The sequence below is a fragment of the Pelodiscus sinensis genome, chromosome 2 (assembly GCF_052426305.1).
Source record: "Pelodiscus sinensis isolate ZL-2025 chromosome 2, ASM5242630v1, whole genome shotgun sequence".
In the NCBI taxonomy this organism is placed as follows: Eukaryota; Metazoa; Chordata; order Testudines; family Trionychidae; genus Pelodiscus; species Pelodiscus sinensis.
In genome coordinates, this window is record NC_143053.1 from 224,313,528 (window position 1) to 224,332,329 (window position 18,802).

The 18,802-nt window shown below is 41.1% G+C and overlaps 1 protein-coding gene across 4 annotated transcripts in view; it reads right to left on the bottom strand.

Annotated features, from left to right (window-relative positions):
- Window positions 1-18,802, bottom strand: part of NEBL (nebulette) — a 418,429-nt gene that overhangs the window by 99,714 nt on the left and 299,913 nt on the right. For 2 of the 4 annotated variants that reach the window (XM_089776727.1, XM_089776728.1), the window contains exons 3-5: window positions 12,159-12,263; window positions 9,626-9,736; window positions 407-517 (exon numbers count right to left, since the gene is read on the bottom strand). The exons of the other annotated variants lie outside the window; for them this stretch is intronic. In XM_089776727.1, coding sequence (XP_089632853.1) covers window positions 407-517; window positions 9,626-9,736; window positions 12,159-12,263 — 327 coding nt within the window. The remainder of the gene's footprint in view (window positions 1-406; window positions 518-9,625; window positions 9,737-12,158; window positions 12,264-18,802) is intronic. 4 annotated transcript variants of the gene reach the window in all.

Consider the following 18,802-nt stretch of genomic DNA (forward strand, 5'->3'; position numbering starts at 1 on the left):
CGAGCGCACGGCACTCGGCGGGAGGGGGGGAGCGCCGGCCCCGGGTGCGCGGCACTGGGCGGGAGGGGGGAGCACCGGCCCCGGGCACGCGGCACTCGGCGGGAGGGGGGAGCACCAGCCCCGGGCGCGCGGCACTCGGCGGGAGGGGGGAGCGCCGGCCCCGGGCGCGCAGCCCTTGGAGGGGGCCCTGCCCCCGGGCGCGCGGCTAGGGGGGCCCCGCCCCCGGGCGCGCGGCTAGGGGGGGGCCACCCCCCGGGCACGCAAGTGTCCCCGCCCCCTGGTGCCCGGCGGGCAAACGGCCACGCCCCCTGGCACCCGACAACCTCAAAAGGTTGGGGACCACTGGAATAAGCAGATTTGACCATTACTGAAGCAATGTAATAAATTAAGAGAAGAGTGTACTTACATTACTCTGGTGTTTATTTACTTCCATAGCATGCTTAACATCTGGGGGCTCCGTCATATGTGCATAATCTGATGTCACTTTTTCAGCATCATATTTCTGTTTGTAGAGTACCTTAAAAAGCAATATAGGTAGAAACAGATAAACACAGATCTACTAGGAGATATCATTTTTAAAGGATAATACCTAAATTTACTAATCACTAATTTGAAGGAAAGTGACACTATCTTGAATTTATGAACTAGTTTTCTTATTTTTGCAGTAGAAATTAAGCCAAACATTAAGCAATCCTACAGCTTTCATAGTACTGCATGTACAAGCCAACCAAATATGTGAAAACTTACATTATACCTAACCTTGACATAAGCTTTTATGCTTACATTTAGCAAATGTACCAGGTTTTGATTCCTGAAAAGGAAACATGCATCAAGAGGATGTGTTTTCAAACTGCTCTCTGTACTAAGCAATACAATAATCCATGAGAAAACGGTAAATACTAACACAGTAAGGTTGAAAGCTGATCAAGAGAAGGAAGATTTGAAACTAAAATCTTCAATATAAAGAAAAATTAATACCCTAAAATTCTTTAGAAAATAGCCCCTGAGAACATTACCCAAGACTATTTGAATATATGAGAATAGAAATCGGTGGAAATGCCCTTTCTTGCCTATTTGAAAGGCACTATGATTCTATATAAGAGACACAAATCAAGTAACCTAGGAGATATAAAATACCCAAACTGACTATATCCAGTAACGAGAAGATCCACAGATTAAAGATGAATGTGAAAAGTAGACTTTTTCTAATACTACCATTTTAATGCATATCCAAAACTTTAAAAACATAAAATATGCTGTATTTCTATAGGATGTAAAACCAAAAACAAAGATGGCTTGTCCTTAGGGGAAAAAAATTCATACCAAAACAAAAATCTGAGACACTATCTCATTATATTATGTATTACATTTTGTAGCTGGCAAAGCAAGTAACCCCCAACAAAATCATAGGAGCAGTCTAGTTATGTAATCTGTGACCCAAACCCCTCCCTTGAAGAAGTCGCTTTCATGATGTTTCCAACCCTAGCAAGCCTGAAAAAAAATGTCCCAAGATTGCTTCCAAAATGGAATCACTCACTTGTACAATATACATAGTACCATATATTAACTTTTTTATACTGAAATGTTAGCTATAGCAACAAAGTCATCAATGTGAGAAACCGTATATTAATTGCACAGAAGCTTCCATCAGTTTGTGTAAACAGCTCTGTTTGTGTAAACAGACGAGTATTTGGCTTGCAATTTAACAACTTTATAATCTTCTTTCTCAGTGTTCTCTATTTAACTTAATTTTGTGATAATGTAACATTTTATTTTGTAAAGTAGAGAATCATAGAATTATTTTTCATTAGAAAAAGTCAAATAGTAATCTATAATCTACCTGGAGTGCAAAGAGATCATATATTCATAAACTATATCTCACAATTTGTATAATCAAGTTTGAAAGATTTAAAGAAATGGCAATTTCACCAGTATTCTTGGAAACATGTTATTTATCTACAGTGATTTATCTTGTGCTTATAATTTTTTCTCATTTTATATAAGTTTTCCATGCTTTGGCATATGTGTTTATATTTTTAAACATTAGCATATAGCACAATAAATGTGCTAAACAGAAAGATTAAAGATTACAGGTCCTCCTAACAACCTTAACTCTGCCCCAAAGTGATGCAATATATTAACAATGCATTATGATAAAAGCATATTAGTGTGTGTGACAGTGATTAAACTGATCTGTATGGATAAATTACGTTTTCTCTCTCTCTCTCTCTCCTCCCCTGCCATTGTATCCATATAGAATAGTCAATACTGTTTTGGTACCCTGGCTATGCATTTCCACACCTTAAAATATTTAGTTTTCTTTCAAGTTTAACCTTATCTCTGAATTTCCTGAATTCCTAATGTTTGTTTCTGCATAATTACAACATTTAACAATAATTTTTACCTTTACATTAATAATTAAGTTACCGATATGACCACTCACCTTCAACTCCAACTTAACCTAGTGTTATTGTTATTTTGGATTTTGTTGTTGAGATTTCTATTTTTGGTCTACGAATATATATAAAATGGGCATGAAGTAGTAGAGAAATAGGACATGTAATAGGTACATGAGAGAACTGTGTTACCAGATATGCTTTTGAATACAGAATTATAACTAGACTATTAATATCTGCTGCTTTTCAGAGAGGAAATTAAAAACACAATATACTTCACCATAAGCATTAAGTAATATATGTAACTGTTGAACATTGTGTAATATGGGTACCAAGTATGAAACTGAAGGCTAACTTTTACAAACTTGGATCCAGTTCTGGTTTCAATAAATTAACATTACAATGATGCAATAAAGCTCAAGAAACCATTTACAGCACATCTTATAGTAACAGGAGGGCTCTGTGTATTAGAAAGCAATTACATTGATGCTCTTTGACTGTCCTGGAAGTCAAATGTGGGACTTAAGATTCTCTTGATACTTCATCATCAAAAACAAGCAGAAAATATTGTTAAACATCCACATAAAATAACTTCTTGAGATGCTGCAGCAAATGCTTGAAACAAGAAACTATCTGCTGACATGTTATAATCTTCAATTTGCTGTATGTTCTTTTTTTCCAGATAAGGAATAACCAGAGCAATTTTTTTCTCATGGCAGAAACAAAGCAATGGAATGCATACAATCTTTTATGATGTTCCTTGCATCATTTCGTCCCTCAGGCTATTAAAAATGCTTTGTGTGTGCAATACCATTTTAAAACTATGTTGGAAGGGGGCTAAGTCCACTGCTTTACTGAGAGGAAAAAGACAAGGTACAAAATAGGGATACAAGCAACTAGTCCATTAATCGACTACCCAATAGGCAGGGGAGGGGAGCAGGAGCCGGCTCCCCCAAGCACTGTCTCAGGGAGGAGGGGCAAAGGAGTCAAAGGCATAGCAAGGGACCAGGCGTGAGCCAGGAATCTGACTCCTGGCATGTGCCCGGTCCCAGATGCTGCACCTCTGTTTTTTAAATGTATTAAGAGCCGCCAGGAGCTGCCTGGGACAGGAGCTAACCCTGCTGCAGTTCTGCAGTTTCCCCCCTTACTGACTAATCACGTAGTCAATGGAATTTCCATCGACTACCCGATTTGCTGATTACCTGTAATTTAACATCCTGAATACAAAACTAGAGCTCATTGGGAATTTTCCAATGGAAAATGCCATATGTGTAAAAATCAAAAATTTCTGTGGGAAAATTCTATTTTGCCAGAAAATTACAATTTTTCAATGGGTAAGTGAAAATGAAGGCTCCCTTGGTGCTCACCTAAAGGACTCATCTGAATTCCATTTTCTGCTATAAGGGAGAAAGTGAAATTGATAAGAACTTTTTTGATGGACAGCCAACAGGTCAAAAAATAGTTTCCATTCCCCCCCCCCCCCGCCCCTCCCACCCCACTTCCACCCCATGAAAAAAAAATCTGGAAATCACATTTCATTTTTTGTTCCAATTCCTGAAGGAAAAGTTTTCAAAAATTCTAAAATTTTTGCAAGAATGGATTTCCATTTTCCAGATACTTAACAAGAACAAAGATGGTTGTTATAAAAGCCAGAGCTGGTCACATTTGTGCCTCCGCTATATATTACATAGAGAAGCTAAAGTATAATTACAGCCAAACCTGAACAGTGAGCATGGAAGGCATGGCAGAATATATAATCATGCCCTCTCCAGTACGGATGCAGCCACTCCATATGAAATTATGTGGCTGGAATGCTACAGGGTGAAATCTGGCCCCACCAAAGTTAACAAGAGTTTTGCCAATAACTTCAATGGAGGCAAGCTTTTCCTCACAGAGGAACGTGATTGTAAGTTGTAGGTAGGAACTGACCTTTCTAGGTGCTTCTGTCCTATCTTAAACCAAGGAATTTTCCATGCAACTTCCTCCAGAAGACTCTGGCAGACTCAACAGCTGGACAAATACGCCTAATCATCACTCTTGGTGTGGAAATTTTCTAAACTTTATGATCAACCTCCTGACATGGCCCAACAATCACCCTCAGAAAGAAAGCATGGCTTTTCTACCCTGTTTTAATATCCCTTCCACAAGATAGGTAGTAGCATAATGACCAGTAAACCCACAATCCTACTCCCCATCTTAGATTGCTCCTTGAAGAAAATGACAGTCTGCTGAGCTACAACCTCATTGAAGGAGAAGCAGCAAATATCTTACCATGACTAAACTGAAGCTTAAAATAATTTACTTCCTAAATATCACAGTGATAGACACAGTATAGATTAGACTTGGATACTGTAAAGATTTTTTAGGAGAGAATCCTGTAAGAGTTCAAAGCATTTTTAAATTCAGCTCAGTAGGAAAGAAACCACCCCATCTTCACTTCCTCTTTTGGGGATAACACCTTGAGAACTCTGAGTTGAAACATTTTTGGTTGATTCACACCACAAGTTGAAAAATGTATCAGCAAAGTCTCAGTTTTATGGTCTGTTATAATGTATAATGTGTGTACACATAAAGGGGATATTATACCTACCTGGGTTGCAACTGCTTTGGAGGACAGAGTCATAATTCAAAATGATCTGGACAAATTGGAGGTAAACAGGATGAAGTTTAATAAAGACAAATGCAAAGTGCTCCACTTAAGAAGGAACAATCAGTTTCGCACACACAGAATTTGGAAGCAACTGTCTAGGAAGGAGTACGGCAGAAATGGATCTAGGGGTTATAGTGGACCACGAGCTAAATATGAGTCAACAGTGTGATACTGTTGCAAAAAAAGCAAACATGATTCTAGGATGCATTAATAGGGGTGTTGTGAGCAAGACAAGAGAAGTCATTCTTCCACTCTACTCAGCACTGATTAGGCCTCAGTTGGAGTATTGTGTCCAGTTCTGGGTGCCACATTTCAAGAAAGAAAGATGTGGAGAAATTGGAGAGGGTCCAGAGAAGAGCAACAAGAATGATTAAAGATCTAGAGAACATGACCTGTGAAGGAAGACTGAAAGAACTGGGCTTTTTTAGTTTGGAAAAGAGAAGATTGAGAGGTGACATAATAGTGGTTTTCAGGTTTCTAAAAAGGTGTCACAAGGAGGAGGGAGAAAAATTGTTCTTCATGGCCTCTGAGGATAGAACAAGAAGCAATGGTGCTTAAACTGCAGCAAGGGAGATTTAGGTTGGACATTAGGAAAAAGTTCCTAACTGTCAGGGTGGTTAAACACTGGAAAAAATTGCCTAGGGAGATTGTGGAATCTCCATCTCTGGAGATATTTAAGAGTAGGTTAGATAAATGTCTATCAGGGATGGTCTAGACAGTACTGGGTCTTGGACTCGATGACCTCTCGAGGGCCTAGTATTCTATGATTCTATAATTATAAGCTCTAAAGCAGGGGTCTCCAAACTACGGCCCGGGGGCCGGATGCGGCCCGCGAGGCCCTCTCATCCGGCCCGTGGAGACCTTTTTGGATTCAAAGGCAGAAGAAGTGAGTTTGTTTCAAAACCCATTTGAAGCAGATGTGGCCAGTTGCCCAGATGAACTGCAGCTGGAAGTCATTGAGTTGCAAGCAAATGACCTCCTTAGGGACAAGTTCAAAATAGGACTGGTGGGTTTTTACCAGTTTTTGCCCAAGGAAGACTTTCCTAATGTCAAAACTTTTGCATCAAGGTACCTTTCAATCTTTGGAACAACATACCTGTGTGAACAAACATTTTCAAGAATGAAATACGTGAAGAACAATTTGAGAACAAACTTGTCCGATGATAATCTCAGGTCACTGTTGATGTTAGGGACAACAAATCTAAAGCCAGAAATGTCTGCTATTTTGGCATCCAGGAAACAATTTCACCATTCACACTAATACAGGTGTTCATGTGTAGTGTATGAATGTGTTATTAAATAATAACTGAATAAAATAATATTAAATAAATAATTAAAAACAACATCCATGTTTTGATTGTTTTTTATTTGGACCTCAAGTGTGTAGTCGGCCCCCGAACTGCTGTTTGATAGTTAATGCGGCCCTCGGGCTGAAAAGTTTGGAGACCCCTGCTCTAAAGGAAGCATTTGTGGCATAGAATGGCAACTACTCTTTATTTCATATTTATTTCTTTAGGAATATTGGACGACTCGGCAAAATCTTGAATAAATGTTATATGAAAAGGGCAGCCCCTATTTATTTTTGTGATTTTTTTTTATGACTCAAATGTTTTTACTCTCAGATATTTTCCTTAACATCACTGGTGTGTAAGAAAATATGATTTCATACATGAAACCTGAAAACATAATTACTGTAGAATATTCTCATTTGGAATGGATCCAGGAGCGAGTCCCATGGCAAACTAATTAACTGATGCTTTATAAATCAAACCAAGTGTTTAAAAAACATTATACAATTTTGTTACTTTATCACTATTATAATCTGTAATTTATTTAAACCATAACTATTATAATCAGATAGACAAGGTAGGTGACATAATATGTTTTGTATAAGCTGAAAGGCTTGTCTCTCACCAACAGAAGTTGGACCAATAAATTGTGTAGCTTATTTTGAAATTTGAAATGAGGTTTACAGGGATGTTGGAATAGTGAGCCTGTTATGTTACAAAATAACGGACCTGCTCAAAAGACGTGGAATAGCTATTTCAGGAAACATCCAGGATCCTGAAATAGCACTGCAGTGTAGACATTGCCCTTGTGACCCTGGGACAAATCTAGCTACAGCAATATCACTTAAGTCTTATAATCAATAATTTTACAATGGCATGGTATGTTGATGTCATTTTAGTTACTGTTCTGAATTAACTTATTGCACTAAGATTTCTGTTTCAAACTACTAGAAATATATTTCACAGTAATACATTTGACTTTTACAGACATGACTGATATACTGCCACCCTTGTGGAGTTTCAAATGCTGACTCGATAAGTCAGTGTACAAATAAAAATCTATTTCCTCATTTAAGATTTCAGTGTTTCCCTTTATGATGGGTAGTTATTTTCATTTGCAAAAGGAATTGTTACAGTATTTTAAGAACTTCCAGAGAACATCAGTATGTTGAATGATTGACTTACTGTATTTAATATGGAATAGAAATCCTGACTGTGCTTCATGTTATGCTTTTTGCTTTTGCTGATCTAGCAGGTCTCAAAAAAGTGGCGAATGTATTTAAAATAGAAGAGACTGGGAAGACACACCTAAAACATGTAAATAACTGGCAGATAGGGAGCATTACTTATAGATAGACATTTAATGCATAAGTTCAAAGCTGATTTTTTGCCACTTAGACTTATGGACTTCCAACAAAAAATGTTTGAGTTCATAAGTACTTTCTACCACAAATGCAATCTGAGTAGGGTTGCCAGTTGGTCTCCCAAAAAATACTCAACACATGGGCTAAAAAATTTGTCAAGCAAAAAAAAACCACACCAAACACACAACCAAACTGGGAACAAAGGGGGAGATAGTAGAGCCTGCTCTGCAAAACAGCCACCTGCTACCCAAAGCAGAGAGAGGCAGATCCTGAGCAACACAATGGCAGGGCGGGGGGGGGGGGGCAATATGGGTAGGAAAGTGACTTCCCCATAGCCAGGTCCTTTGGGTGTCCCAATGGGAAGAAGCAGAAATTCCACCCCAGTCAGTTTTGGCTAAGAGCCCATGGAAGGCGCCTAAACGCAACCACAAAGCACCTGCGGGCTTCTCTCCTGGACTACGGTGCCACAACGCACTTGAACAACACTCAGGAGCAGGGACAGGGCTTCTCCTCCTCCCCAAGGCATCACTCCTTCTCAGACACAATCAGCTGAGGGCTCCCAGCGCCAATTGCGCCCCGCCTCCCAGCCACTCCCTCCGCCCCCGCCCAGCTTCTGCATGCAATCAGAGGCTCCCAGCACCGACTGCAGTCTCACCTCCCAGCCTGGGACTCCCTCTGGTTGCATGCAGAAATCTGGAACTCCCAGCCACTTCCCCCACTTCTGCACACAACCACAGGCTCCCAACTGGGAGGTGGGGCCGTGATTGGCACTGGGAGCCTCTGGTTGCATGCAGAAGCCAGGTGGGGGAGTAGCTGGGAGTCCCAGCCACTGCCTTCACCACCGCTTTTGCACGCTATCACAGGCTCCCAGCGCCCCACCTCCCAGCCACTCCCCCTCCCCCTGCCAGGCTTCCATTCGGCGCCCAGCCGGAAAAACAGAAAATACCGGACATTGCACATGTCCGGTATTTTCTGTTTTTCCGGTTGGGCACCGAATGGAAGCCTGGCGTTTCTGAATTTCTTTACTGGACAGAGGGTGCAAAAACCGGACTATCCAGTAGAATACTGGACACCTGGCAACCCTAAATCTGAGTGACACAACTGGACTGGAGAAAACACTAAAAATATGCTGCAGGGAACAATGGGGCTTTAGCAAAAAATATGGATTAGATAATGAAGTCAGCCTTTTGATCTCTAACTGGTCAGAATCTAATGACCGTGCTTCACTGAAAGCAGGGGATGCCATTGCAGCGGTGCTTTATGACCACTGAGGGGAGACCAAGATGAGAAACTGCTGCAAGAAGGCAGGTGGTGATCAGCTTTGCAGCACTGCCTCACTCCAGGGGAACATAAGGGTGGAAGGCTTTAGAGGTGCAAGCATTGGCATTAAAAACCCTTTCCCCCAGCCAGCCCTCAGAAACGCCCGGAGCATGCTGCGCAGGGCTCTGGTGGCAATTTAAAGGGCTCTGGTTGCCTCCACTGCCACAGTAGCAGTGGCCGGAAGCCCCGGAACTCATTTGAATCACCAGGCCCTGTGGCAGCTGCCCCCATGCCGTCTCCCCCAGCCATCAACTGGAGTTGATAAAAATCTTACAATGCCAATGTAACACTTGGATCATGTAGACTGCAATGTAAATTTGATTTGTCTTCTTTTCCATGCGTTACTCAGTAGTATCAAATAATTAATGTATGCATTACTAAATGACTTACTGTTTTTCAAATACTTTTTACTGAACATAAGAAATATCATCAGATGGTGTAAAATGCAGTATTCTCCACTGAAGTCAATAGAGCTGTGACAATATACACTCACTGAGAAACTGACTCTGTAAATCAAATATGTAAGAAAATATCTGTTTAAAGCTACTGGAGTTAGTAGTGTTCTGTTGTGTAACATCTAAAAATAACTTGTTTTTTAAACTTTACCTTGCTCTGAAGCTGTGTAACTTGCCTTGCAAAAACACTGTCAATTGTGGCTGGCATCAGTTTATACAAAGAATTGGAAAGGTCTTTTTTAGCAGATCCTTTGTACTTTGCCTAGGGGTAAAAAAGACAAATAATACAGAAATTAATTCAAATAGAATCACATAAAAACTAAACTTTTACCTTGAAGTATAATGTTATGAGGAAGCTTCTACTGGAAAAGACCTAAGCAAATATTATAGAGTAAATTAAGAACACACACACTGATTTTGAAATCACATTGTATGTCAGATTAGTGGATATAATCCATGAAACACTGTAATGTACTTTATAGTTAAACTGAAGTCATTTTGAAGGAAGCCTTCAATGAGGCAAGAAGGATCAGCAAAAAAAAAATAAATAAATAAAAATCTATCACTTACTAATTCACTTCTTGATCCAAAAAGCAAAATTATCTATATATTTTCAGATTTCTGGAGTTTTGCACATTGTGTTTCAGTGGATAAACAAACAACAGAGTTTTGTGATGTGAGCCAGAAAAGTAGTACTGAATTTTCGGCTTGCTTTTGTTCTCTAAGGCCAAGTATCTCAGGATCTGACACAAATTTTAAATTCATAAAACAGTGTCAGATACTACCTCTAAATGTAATCACAGTTATAAGGAATATGCCAACAGAAATGCATTATAATATTTAATTGACATGCACCAACTGGAGCATGTCTAATTTATTACTCTGGTTATTCCTATTAAGGACTGTTTTTAAATTCTTCCAGAAAATTAATTTTCTCCAGATTTTTGGAAGTTGAAAACAGATGACAAAATACAATGCTAAAAATACCTACATTCTTCACGAAAGGCTATGGAACACTAGAGGTCAGCAATTTACAATTTTAGTCATCTATTGCTTTGTCAGATTCAACCACTGCAACAAAACATGCAATCTCAATAGAAGCCTAAAAAACCTTTGAAACTGAAAGCAATTTTTTAGCTTTCATTGCATATTAAATCTTAAGTATTGTTTTATTAATAATCAGCAACATCACATGCTGTAGTTGTCTGATACTAAACAAGATGGCACATAACTTCACATATACTGGGCTTCTTTAGATTGTGTGATGTCTCATCTCCGTTATGACATTCATGTTTGTGAATAAGAAACTTCAGAATAATTCCATTATGTTTATTCCAACTCATGAGTTATCCTACCTATTCCTGACACATGAAGATAAATGTCAGAAAAGCAGCAAACATGTGCTTGTGTGCTTCTTTATTTGGTCTCAGTTCACTAGCACTGACATTTCAGAGAAAATATATGAAATGTATATGAATTAGGGATGTTAAAATGCATTTATTTTGGTAAATATGTAACCACTGAAAATGCCAAAGGTTACATGTTTACGGGGAGGTGGCTCCTTGCATGCACCAGCTCCCGCGGAGCTGGCTTTTAAGCCCACTACCCACATATACCGGCAAGGGGCAACTGGTACAGTTCTGCAGGGAAGGCCAGCAAGCAGGTGTGGGGAATCAGCTGGCACAGCAGGACAGAGCCTAGACTCATTCCCAGTGCAGGATATCAGAGAAGAGCACCCTCCAGCTGTGTCTAGACTGCAGGGTTTTTTTGAAAAAAGTAGCCTTTTTTCGAAAAAACTTCACCTGCGTCTAGACTACAGTCACGTTCTTTCGAAATTAAATTGAAAGAACGCGGCTCTTCTTTCGACGGTGGTACTCCTCATTTCACGAGGAAGAACGCCTTTTTTCAAAAGTGCTCTTTTGAAAAAAGGCGTTCTTGAATGCAAACAGGGCTTTTTTGAAAGAGAGAATCCAGACTGCCTGGGTGCTCTCTTTTGAAAAAGCGGCTCACTTTTTCGAAAGAAGAGATTGCAGTCTAGATGCTCTTTTTCAAAAGAAGCTTTTTCGAAAATATCTTTCGAAAAAGCCTCTCTCAAAAGAGTCTTGCAGTCTAGACGTAGCCTCCATGAGGGAGCCCAACCTGGAGACAGCTAAGTGCATAGTCTCCTCTGGTTGCAGCAGAAGGCTTTGAGAGGGCAAATCCAAGGATGTCCAGACCTTTCAGTTTCTGGAGGCCAGAAAATCCCACAATTCTAGTCAAGAACAGGACTACTGCTTTTCTAATCATTTTGATTTTTGTTTTGTTTTGAGTTGAAAAATAAATAGAGCCCTGGTGAAAATGTCACGAACAGAACCAAGTATGGCTGATTATCCCAGATTGATGAGCAGGCCCCCCAGTTCACAAGGGGTAACATCTACTCCCCCAGAACTATTTACATTTAATGTTTATCAAATGCTGCAGGGTGCTAAAGGAAAGCAGTTATGCAATTTTAAATTACCATTACACACAAACTGCATAGTGCAGTGACACTGTTATTATAACCCAATACAACTTTTGGATTCTCTTGCTAGCTGATATTAATAGACTCCCCAGCCAACTCACACAAAAATTGCAATATTCCATTTGGTGATTTTTTTGTTAGTAACTAAGCACTGAAGAATATTCAGCATTCTTTTACATCTTACCTGAGAAATAAAAGCACTCAGATTTTTCACATGATTTAACTGAGGGGTGTCAGATACAAATGTGAATTTGCCTTTACATTTTTCATACTCTTCTTTATAGTGGATCTGAAAGAAAAAAAATTAAAATTGACCCTAAAAATAGAAACAAAGGTTTTATTTTTAGATTTATTCTACTCATTCAAACAGAACACTAAAATACTTTGTTCTATGTCAAGTGGCTTGTAAACACCACATCATTTAACACAGTAAGCCACAGAGAAAACACACTCAAGTAATGTCAGCGATCTACAACAGCAAGAAGATCAAGTTATAACACAAACTCCAACTAGTTCACAGAACACTTAGGTCTTGTTAAAACAAATAATAAAATCTTTGATTTGATGTATGATGTATTTGTTATACCTACAGCATATTTCATCCACTACTTGTAATTCCTGTAGAACCTTTAAAAAAAGGAATACTGAAGATAAAGTTTTCTCCCCTTAATTTCACATAAAAATTAAAAACAGCCTTTTAATTTCTACACACAAATATTTTCCCAAAGTATATTCAATTATAGATTTTATGTATCCAAGATCCATGAATCAATTCTGAGAGGCAGGTTTCAAAATATTGCCCCCAAAGTCTCTAGCATTTGAAGTCAAGCTCCTCTAGACAGTGGTGTAGTGCCGTTAACACCAGATTCTTCTTGAAGGCAGAAAAATAATTAAATTCAAAAGCTCATTACTAATGTCCTTTCCACAAACAGAGGGCAATTTTTGCTACAATGGTGGGGTCAAGGGTGACAAAACAATGGATCTTCTTTCCCTAAAATAGTTATTTTAGAAATCCAACAAAAAAGTATCAACTCATTCTTTCTCATAAGACACCACCACATTATATACTTTATTGGGCTACAGATAACTAACAAATGTGTAAGTTACTGTTGCTATGTGTCTGAGTTAGCATTTTGTGTTACAGTGTGATTGTGAGGATGTGTATTATATTATGTGTATTAATATTATAATAATATTATATTCACTGAATATGCTGAAGATGAATGGGACTTATATAGCATGTCTACACTGCACACTTATTTCAGAATAAGCTACTTTGGAGGAGTACATGGCAAATGCCCATCGAAATAGTGCTGATCTATTTCAAAATAGAGCATCCACACTCACTGGACGCTGATAAAGCCACTCGGGAGCACTTCAAGCAGGGCATCAGGACAGCAGTCACTTCTGAGGCTTGAGCTTATAGGGATCCCCCCGATACAGCCATGTGTCAGACGAAGACAATGTGCTTTGAGCAATGTCATTTGTGACCTAGACAGCGGGCCCTTTCCTGCTGAGACACAGATGTTCCCGGGGGGAGCCTCACTACCCACATGCCCCTGGGACAAGGAAGTATGGGAAGGTGCCAGCTAGACCGGGAGCCTACGGGCAGGAGAGGAACTACAGGGCAGCTGGTCTTCCCTCTGTGCTGCACACATGTCGCGTCTGGCAGTGGCAGCATCCCACAGGGAGAGGACTTGTATCCCTGCCCACTGGAAGAGAGGGGGGCAGAGTGCTGTGGGGAGGTGTGTGTGAGTGGCAGACACTCCTGTGCCTCACCGTGCTGTCCCCAGAAGCAGATGCCACCCTGGAAGTGTGGCCATGCCCATGTGCCATGTACAGCACTCCTGAGTGAGTGTGTCGCTCTCTTTGTCTCTCCATGTCCCCAACCTCTGTCTAGCGGTGGCTTGTGATGGAAGGGTGTCCCACCCTAGGGTTGGGAAGAAGGCAGGCCTCTCCAGATACCCTGTAAGCAAGAGCACAAGGGTCCTCTGTTGCTGCTTCCTGGGGCTGTGCGCTATGCAATCCCCATGCCGAGAGACGGATGCAACTGCCTCTCACCACATGCCACCTCCACCTGTGTGTGTCTAGGGACAGTAATGGCACTCACCTGAGGGGCTTTCCCCAGCCTCAGATGATGCCCAGGAAACATCCTGGGTTGGGGTACCAGCTCTAGGGTGAACATGACCTCCTGGATAGCAGGAATGAAGCTGGTGCTAGCTTCATCCTTCTCCTCCTCACTGCCTGTGCCCTCTGGGAAGGTGATGACAGGCATCTCCAGCCCTGAGTACATAACAAGGTGAGAGAAGGGACTGACCCATCCCCTAGGATATGGTGAAACTGGGTGTAGTATGGGCAGGCCTGCAATGCATCCTGGAGCAGGAGCTGCACTCCCCGACCTTGGCATAGGTCTGCCTTAGCTCCTTGACCTTCATGCACACCTGCTCCTGGGCATGCATGTGGCCCTTGATGGCCCGGCTGTCTGCCATCCAGCTGTAGATGCCTGCATTCCTACACCTGGTGCGGAGATCCTGGATTTTCACCTCCTCTCCCCAGACCTCAATGAGGTCCACGATCTCTGCACCAGATCAGGAAGCTGCACACCTCTTCCATCCTCAGACAAGGTCCTGAGAGCTGGCTGCTAGCTCCCTTGCAGCCTTGGAGGGCTCAGAGGGCGCAATGGAGTTGCTCATAAACACGCTGGTTTGGCAGCTGCTATGGGGCTCAGTGGCCCGGGCCCACCATGAGCCACAAGCTCTTTCCCCTGTGGCTGCAGCTTTAAGGGCTGCAGGAGAAGAGGGATTACAGTGGATGAGAAGCTGAATGTGAGTCAACAGTGTGCCCATGTAGCCAAGAGGGCTAACAGCATATTAGGGTGCATTAGGAGGAGTATTGCCAGCAGATCTAGAGAAGTGATTATTCCCTTTTACTCAGCTCTGGTGAGGCCACAGCTGGAGTATTGTGTCCAATTCTGGGACCCTCGCTATAGAAAGGATGTGGATGCATTGGAGAGGGTCCAGCGGAGGGCGACCAAACTGATTAGGGAGCTGGAGCACATGACCTATGAGGAGAAACTGAGGGATTTGGGCTTATTTAGTCTGCAGAAGAGAAGAATGAGGGGGGATTTGATAGCAGCCTTCAACTTCCTGAAGGGAGGCTCCAAAGAGGATGGAGAAAGACTGTTCACAGTAGGGATGGATGGCAAAACAAGGAGTAACGGTCTCAAGTTACAGTGGGGGAGGTCTAGGTTGGATATTAGGAAAAACTATTTCACTAGGAGGGTGAAAAACTGGAATGGGTTACCTAGGGAGGTGGTGGAATCTCCATCCCTAGAGGTTTTTAAGTCTTGGCTTGACAAAGCCCTGGCTGGGGTGATTTAGTTGGGATTGGTCCTGCCTTGGGCAGGCGGCTGGACTTGATGTCCTCCTGAGGTCTCTTCCAGCTCTGTGATTCTATGATGAGTGTGGACAGAGTGGCTAGCAGGGCACCTGTGGGAAGGGCTGGAGGCCATTTATATCAAAATAACTCCATTTGCCTTGTCTACACATGTCCTATTCTGAAATAGCTATTCTGGAATAAGCGTTATTCCTCGTACAATGAGAGTTACAGATTTCAGAATAAGATCTCATTATTTCAATATTATTTCAAAATAATGGGCTTGCTGTGTAGACACTTGCAAAGTTATTTTGGAATAACGTCCTTTATTCAAAAATAACCCGCTATGTAGACAACGCCATAAAGGGACAGAATATGATAGTGAACATAGCATGTAAGGATTAAGGTACTTTTAAAGAAGCATAGCTTAACTGAACTTCCCTTGTTTTTAAGGAAGTTTGTGAGTAGGTATTCCCCTTTAAACAACCGTAACTGCTTGAAGTTCTCTTTCAATATTGGTATTGATATGGTTCAATGTAAACTGAATTATTTAGACGCAAGCTCTTCTATTCATCATCTGTTCCTATCTCTCTAACCTCATTTTCACATTCTGCACTGCAGCAACTTATATTTATGCACTGAAGACTTGCTGACAGAAGCAACACGGGCTGAGCAGTAGCAAATGAAAAATTTCTTATCCCATAATTTCTGTTAGCAGTGCCTCCTACAATTCTGTTATGTTTGCTCCCCTTCACTCTGCAATTTCCAAAGGCAGTTCAAAACTGCAGCACACCATGTGCTGGCCATGCCTTCTTCCACTTCTTTCCAGATGAGTTATGCCAAAACTCCTGTGCAGATGCTAACACCACCACCAAATGCTAACTTATTAACTATGTAAAGCAGGCAACTGTTTGCACAGTAATTATCTAACTAAAAAGCTGACCCCTTAGCTAATGAATTATTAGGGAAAGCAAAACTAAAAGAGAGGCTGCTAGAAGAAAGGAAACTTTCAATTAGGAAATAGTCAATGATGCAGCTTATGACACAGGTAGGCCAGATGCCAGTTCTTGTCAAGACTGCAAGTATTTGCTACAAATTAACAAACTCATACCTAGAAACCACATCAGTTTACTTGTTTATTAGTTTTGCTCAAAATAAATAGCCTTTTGACTATCTGAGATAGTCTTTTAAGAATGCATTTAATGTGTAGACATCATGAAATGTTTGCAAGTTGCTGCAGCTTTCATCTCACTTGCAATGTCAGTACTCCATGCTAAGAAAACATGCAAGTTTCACTTTGAAAATGTTTGCTTTGAACTTGTGAAACCAGGTCTGGGAATCATCCTATGCTCATCCAGACGGGCTATCAAAATAAGGCATATCCAGGATTGGTTAATGGCCCTATCACAACCAAATATGGGCAAGATTGTGGACTTGGAAGCTAAATGACAAAAATAAAATAAAGTCAAGTCACAGAAAACTTGCCATCTTTTTGGCAGTTTGAACTCTGACAGGGTCAGAGACTTTGAACTGAAACTAGAGATCCACAGAGGCTGCTTCTTGGGGCTGTCCTGAAAGACACTTTGAATTGACAGCTCACTACAACTGTGTCAGTCTTAGGATTTAGATGGCAACTCATTTCTGTGAATATATTTGCTTGCTTTAACCTGTAAACAACACACTTGTTTCTTTTTCCTAGCTAATAAACTTTTAGATAATTTATTATAGAATTGACTACAGTATAAGATGTGGTGTAAGATCTAGGGTACTAACAATTGGGGGTAAATGTCTGCTCTATTGAAACCTGAACATGTTGTAATTTTTGGTGTAAGACAAGTGACCATTTATTACTAAATCCAGTTTATCTGGGTGGAAAGACAGACTGGAGCATTGAAAGGGACTGTCTGTGACTCCGTGGTAAGACTGTTACAGTGATTCAAGAGTTCACTTTTGCCACTGGCTTGGTAAAATGCCATTACAGAACACACCATCAGTTTGGGGTGTTTACCCTGTATTTGACAGTCTTCCCTGAGGCAGGCACTCTCAGTTGTGAGCCACTCCAGACAGTGTGACACAGCTCAGACTCCCCCGCTACTCTCTTGCATCTCAGAAAGACTGAGCAACAAAACAGAAGTAGGGAGGGATAAGGAGAAAGTAAAACAGAATGAGCAAGAAAAGAAATAAAGACCATTCAAAAGGCAATATTAGTACTGAATCACTTCCTGCAGCATCTTTCTGCCAAGGAAGGCCTGTGCAGAAGACAGAAATTCCACTTTAAAGCATTTGATAAAGGTGTTAGCCGATGCCCATGTGTCTAATCTGCATATTTTGGTGGTGAAATTATATGCTCATTTGGCCCACAAAGCTTCTATAGATGTTGTGGAGTATTCCTGTTCCCTCTGGAATGGACTTTGTAGGCCTGCACAATGCATTCATTGTCTGTTCCATCTAGCAATGAACAGCTTGGAAGCTCTGAGTCCGTGACACTTTAAATGGAAGGAGACAAGATCTTCTAGCGGATTCTATCACTTAGTACAATCAGATTTAGGTTTAGTCTGTGTGCTTGTCAGTCAGATGTTGTGGCCTAGGACTGAATGAGGGAAGAATAATGTCCCAAAAGTCATTGAAAGAAGAGTTTACTTTGGAAAGAAACAGTTGCAGAGTTCTCAGTACCACTTTGTCATCATGGAAAGCACAAGCAAGGCTGCCAGACATGACACTAGTCTAGCAGGCATAATTGGCAGACTGAGAACAGGTCTTGATGGAGATATACAATGCTAACATTGAAGCCAGAGGTTCGGAAGAGTGAGTTGCTAGGGTTTTGAACGCTACTGACAGGTTCCATTTTGTGAAAATTGGTGCTACCACTCGTCTGGCCTGTCAGACAGCTCTGATGCATCTGGATACTTGGAGTACTCTGACAGCAATCAAGAGCAATGTTCCCTCTTATTTTAATCTTTGTGCAGAATAATTTTTGTTATGTGCACCGAGGCACATGTGAATGTGCACCACCAGTATAAATATATGTTGCTGGCTGTAAGCGCTCTGCTAATCAGCTGGGCAGCATTTGAATCTCTCCTGGGTGGCTGTTCAAGCACTCAGGGAACACTGATCAAGAGGATCCTGCAAACAAAACAAGGTCCCTCACCAAAGACTCTTGTGTAAATTACATTGTCATGGGATAAGAGGAAAGATCCTTTCATGGACTGAGAATTGGTTAAAAGACAGGAAACAAAGGGCAGGAATAAATGGTAAGTTTTCAGAATGGAGAGGGGTAACTAATGGTGTCCCCCAAGAGTCAGTCCTGGGACCAATCCTGTTTGACTTATTCATAAATGATCTGGAGAAAGGGGTAAGCAGTGAGGTGGTAAAGTTTGCGGATGATACTAAACTGTTTAAGATAGTCAAGACAGAAGCCGACTGTGAAGAACTTCAAAAAGATCTCACTAAACT